Source organism: Triticum aestivum, chromosome 3A, assembly GCF_018294505.1.
Source record: "Triticum aestivum cultivar Chinese Spring chromosome 3A, IWGSC CS RefSeq v2.1, whole genome shotgun sequence".
In the NCBI taxonomy this organism is placed as follows: Eukaryota; Viridiplantae; Streptophyta; class Magnoliopsida; order Poales; family Poaceae; genus Triticum; species Triticum aestivum.
In genome coordinates this window covers 608,440,847-608,446,251 of record NC_057800.1, presented here as the reverse complement: position 1 = coordinate 608,446,251, position 5,405 = coordinate 608,440,847, and the positions used below count along the sequence as shown (strand labels likewise).

General features: G+C 46.3%; 1 protein-coding gene across 6 annotated transcripts; it reads right to left on the bottom strand.

Annotated features, from left to right (window-relative positions):
- Window positions 1–277: 277 nt before the first annotated feature.
- Window positions 278–2,872, bottom strand: LOC123062552 (protein CHAPERONE-LIKE PROTEIN OF POR1, chloroplastic). 6 transcript variants are annotated; one of them, XR_006429766.1, is made up of 6 exons: window positions 2,347–2,872; window positions 1,670–1,981; window positions 1,376–1,452; window positions 1,090–1,277; window positions 919–1,006; window positions 278–771 (listed from the first exon to the last, which is right to left on the bottom strand). XR_006429766.1 is itself a non-coding variant. In XM_044486109.1 (5 exons), the coding sequence occupies exons 2-5, from the start codon at window positions 1,763–1,765 to the stop codon at window positions 966–968; spliced, it is 381 nt and encodes a 126-aa protein (XP_044342044.1). In that variant the 5' UTR covers window positions 1,766–1,981; window positions 2,347–2,872; the 3' UTR covers window positions 278–965. The 6 variants fall into 6 exon arrangements, 2 of the variants coding, with proteins under 2 accessions (XP_044342044.1, XP_044342043.1); XR_006429767.1 differs by having other exon boundaries at window positions 1,111–1,277; XR_006429764.1 differs by having other exon boundaries at window positions 919–1,277.
- Window positions 2,873–5,405: the final 2,533 nt, after the last annotated feature.

Genomic DNA, 5,405 nt, shown 5'->3' with positions numbered 1-5,405 from the left:
TATAAGTTTTTTCCCATGTGTTTTTATGTGAGAGACTGAATGAAATCTGCTTTATTTTTTTCATTCAAGATTTGACTTTTTTGAATGTTATTTTTCTTCTTTTGTTGTCAAGTATTTCGTATTTTGAACCTTAACCATTCTCGTTCATTGTACTTTAAGTAGTGAAAACATTAGAGTAAGTAATGACATTATACAAAATAATTTCCAATTCTTTTATAAAGTTCGAGTGTGAATCAGAGTTAAAAAAAATACAAGCTTTATAGCTGACCGTGAGCACTAGGTAAATAGAACGTTTGCTTTTTCTTTGAACCACAAGTTATTTTTATCACTAAATAGTCGCACACATTCCTTATCCTCTCACACAACACACGTTTCTTATCCACACCACGTAGGCACACTACTCGTTTATCTCTTTCACTCCATATTTTTTTGGCTTTATCTTCTTCCTGGTAACGCCCAAATTAACTATGCAAGCAAACACAAGCAGTAGCAGTAGTAGTTTGGTGCTGGCCGTTCTTCTCATTTGCTGGCAGTAGCAAAAACGCAGAAACTACAATCAAGCGAAACACCGCTGTTGCTAGTGCCCCCAGCAGTTGAACTTCCATCCTGTGCGAAGCTGAACTTTTCTGAACTGAATATGTAGTAGAAGAACAGCGACAACAACAATCTGATCTCTCCATCGCCCTTTGTGGTGTGTAGGAGGGGTGCGGGGAGACGCAGGCAGAAGTAGGGCATCACCTCGGCGGGCTTCGGCGGCCGACGCAAGCCACCCTGCAGGTGAAAGAAACAACAGACGATGCTGGTGAAAGAAACAACAGACGATGCTACTCAAGGGGAAATGGAAAGGACAACAAAATAGTAGACGATGGTTGTAGTTTGAAAGTAATCTTGATCTTGAAACAAAAGAACTGCCTGAACCTGCTGCAAACCATATTGTTTTAGCTTACTTCTGAAACCCGATCATACTAAAAGTGAAGTAAGTTCCTCTTTAAACAATCTATGCATACTGAAAAACAAGGGCAGCTAGTTAGCTTGGTTGCAGTCTGGAACAAATAATCATAATTACTCTTCTATTTTATTTAGTGAAACCTGTTCATTCAGAAACCTCACAAGGCAAAAATTTAGTCTGATCCCTGTGGATGCAACCCAAGAATAAAAATACATAAGCGACTAGCGAAGTAAGGAGCTCCAGACACCAAGTACGCGACAAAATAAATGTCGGGATCACTGGGACTACCAGCAAACCTACTACCCAGCCGCTCGCAAAGAGTCCAAGCCTGCAAGTACAGAGGAGGATTAAACAACCTATATGTGTGCGACTAATAACGACCAAGGGAGTACTCGTATGTATGTTGCTATGCAGGTGCTAACTAACCCTGTAGTAGACGCCCTGCTAAGGTTTTTCATCTTGTCGTCTAGAAAGTATATGCATGAGACGACTGCCAGTGCAAGCTGCAACACAAAATCATCAATGTTAAAAAGATTGTTAGAACCAGCGAGATCTACCACTGCATTGTAGGCTTAATCTATCTTATAGGTATATTTTCTGCCTAATGGTTGCGCAAGAGAAATAAACAAGTCTTAGGCTGTAAGTAATGTCTAACAGGTTCAATGCTTAGGAAAAAGGGATTGCTGAATCGGTTGGGAGAATCATTACAAGCATATATACCTGGAAGGTAGGTCCGGTCTCAGTCTCAGCAGTGGTTGCAATGCTCCACCCAGCAATAAAGCCGAAGAGAGCGAATCTTTTTGACACGACATCCATCGATGGCACCTCAAAGTGTCCGAGTAGTGTCTTAACCCATGACGGGCGGTGCACGTTGGTGAACAGGAGAAGGAAGAATGGTGATGCTGGTGAAGGTCGGATCCGGTCGTCGCTGCAGTCCACACACGACAATAATCTCGGCCCTTTGCGGCCACGGGGTCAACAACGAGCGGAATGCAGCACTCCACACATCTCTCTGCGACCGGATGCCCACACCTGCATCGATTTCACAAGGCGAAATAAAGAGTTTGTGATCAGAGCTGCATCGACGAACATGGTTAGGCACTCGCGACACAATTGAGTTTCAGATTTTCAGTTAGAGCATCTCTTGTTGTCTGCTAGAGCAGTGTGCAGAGTTTCAGGTTCATAGTTTTTGTGCTTGGTGCCTACTGATTTAGGCTAACCAACCATCTAAGAATCATGTAAAAGTAACTAACAGCAGTACCAGTTTCTAGACTAACTATTTACTGAGCTTTAGGAATATATGGATAGTCTAATTTTCAGGACAAATTCACTACGTATGAAACAAACAGAAGTTCAGAAGAAGCTGGGCAGAAGTGCAGAACATGAAGAACACTCACCGCCTGAAGATATTGGAGGAGCATTTTCATAGGAGTGGACACTGCGTTTTTTGGCGCGGGGGCCCTGTTTTGCCGCGAGCCACCCAACTATGGACAGGAGTGGGGGCGAATCCCACTGGATCTGTAGCTGGTTGTGCCGTCGCTGGTCCCGGTGGCCACAGGTGTTGGAGAGAAGGCGACGGCTGGAGGCGCACCAGGGCCGGGGGTGCGGCGGTGGGAGGCGTGCCGGAGCCAGGGCGATGGGAGGCACGCCGGAGCAAGGGGCGGCAGCGGAAGGCAGCCTGGTTGCACGCCGGAGGTTGGGGCAGTGGCGCTTGGAGGTAGGGGAAGCGGGGTGGAGGGGAGCGGCGGCACCAGGAGGCAGGGGAAGTGGGCACGGCGGCGCCGGGAGGTAGGGAAGTGGGGAGCGGCGGTGCTAGGAGATCGAGGAGTGGGGAGAGATGCACGGCGCTGGCGCCTCACAGTAGAGAGATCGGGGAAAGGTTGGGGATCGAGGGAGGTGGTGGACGGGGAGTGTTTTTTTTTCTACACGGGCTGGGGAGTTCCGGAACTAGTCCATCGGGTCCTATATACGATGATCGTGATCCAAATAACTATTCTAATCTTGGGATTAGAATCGTGCTGTCTCATATATAGGACATCACTATTCTGATCCTAGGATCAGCCGGCCCTATAAAGGCCCGATGAGATCTTCCTGAACTCGAACGAACACAAAAGGCAGAACCAACTGGGTCAACCCCACTCTCCCACGACCTCCACCCAGCCAAGATCCCGCAGCGCCCGGATCCCAGTCGACGCTGCTCGTCGCCAGCCACTGACCTCCTCCACAAACGGCCCCAGCTACCACCGGCGCCGCTCACCGGCGCCTGCCCGCCCCACCCACACCGCCGCCAAGACCCCTGCCAACCCTCATCCCCCGGCGAGCCGCCTCCCCGCCCTTATTCCATGACTCTCCCCAATCCCGCACCACCTCCGGCGACGTGCTCTATCATGGAGACGCACGCCTCTTCTCCCTGGCTCCGCTCGCCCCGGCGACGAGCTCCCCCGCGCCCTGCTATTGGATCCACCGGCCCCTGGCGACGCGCCGCCCACCTTCCCTCCCCCTGCTACGTCTTGAGCTTGCGTTGGTTTTCCCTGAAGAGGAAGGGATGATGCAGCAGAGTAGCAGAAGTATTTTCCTCAGTTTTTGAGAACCAAGGTATCAGTCCAGTAGGAGGCCACGCTCAAGTCCCTCGTACCTGCACAAAACGATAGCTACTCGCAACCAACGCGATTAGGGGTTGTCAAGCCCTTCACGGTCACTTACGAGAGTGAGATCTGATAGATAGAATATTTTTGATATTTTTGATATAAAGATGCAAAGTAAAAAGTAAAGGCAAAGTAAATAGCAAAAAAATATAAAAGTGATGAAGTTGATATGATGAGAATAGACCCGGGGGCCATAGGTTTCACTAGTGGCTTCTCTCAAAAGCATAAGTATTCTACGGTGGATGAACAAATTACTGTTGAGCAATTGATAGAACTGTGCATAATTATGAGAATATCTAGGCATGATCATGTATATAGGCATCACGTCCGTGACAAGTACATCGAAACGATTCTGCATCTACTACTATTACTCCACTCATCGACCGCTATCCAGCATGCATCTAGAGTATTAAGTTAAAAACAGAGTAACGCCTTAAGCAAGATGACATGATGTAGAGAGATAAATTCATGCAATATGAAATAAACCCCATCTTGTTATCCTCGATGGCAACAATACAATACGTGCCTTGCTGCCCCTTCTGTCACTGGGTAAGGACACCGCAAGATCGAACCCAAAGCTAAGCACTTCTCCCATGGCAAGAACTACCAATCTAGTTGGCCAAACAAAACGGATAATTCGAAGAGACTTGCAAAAATAACTAATCATACATAAAAGAATTCAGAGAAGATTCAAATATTATTCATAGATAGACTTGACCATAAACCCATAATTCATCGGTCTCAACAAACACACTGCAAAAAGAAGATTACATCGAATAGATCTCCACGAGAGAGGGGGAGAACTTTGTATTGAGATTCAAAGAGAGAGAAGAAGCCATCTAGCTACTAACTATGGACCCGAAGGTCTGAGGTAAACTACTCACACTTCATCGGAGAGGCTATGATGATGTATAAACCCTCCGTGATGACGGCCCTCTTCCGGCGGAGCTCCGGAACATGCCCCAAGATGGGATCTCGTGGATACAGAAAGTTGCGGCGGTGGAATTAGATTTTTGGCTCCTATTCTGATCGTTTGGGGGTACGTGTGTATATATAGGAGGAAGAAGTACGCCGGAGGAGCAACGAGGGGCCCATGAGGCAGGGGGCGCGCCCTAGGGGGGCGCGCCCCCACCCTCGTGACCGCCTCTTTTGTTCCTTGGAGAAGGGTCCAAGTCTTCTGGATCACGTTCGGTGAGAAAATCACGTTCCCGAAGATTTTATTCCATTTGGACCCCGTTTGATATTCCGTTTCTTCGAAACACTGAAATAGGCAAAAAAACAGCAATTCTGGGCTGGGCCTCCGATTAATAGGTTAGTCCCAAAAATAATATAAAAGTGGAAAATAAAGCCCAATATAGTCCAAAACAGTAGATAATATAGCATGGAGCAATCAAAAATTATAGATACGTTGGAGACGTATCAGGCATCCCCAAGCTTAATTCCTGCTCTTCCTCGAGTAGGTAAATCATAAAAAGAGAATTTTTGATGCGGCGTGTTACTTGGCATAATTTCAATGTAAATCTTCTTAATTGTGGTATGAATATTCAGATTAGAAAGATTCAAGAGAAAGGTTTATATTGACATAGAAAATAATAATACTTCAAGCATACTAACAAAGCAATTATGTCTTCTCAAAATAACATGGCTAAAGAAAGTTATCCCTACAAAATCATATAGTCTGGCTATGCTCCATCTTCCCCACACAAAGTATTTAAATCATGCACAACCCTGATGACTAGCCAAGCAATTGTTTCATACTCTAACTTTTTCAAAAAAAATTCAATCTTCACGCAATACATGAGCGTGAGCCA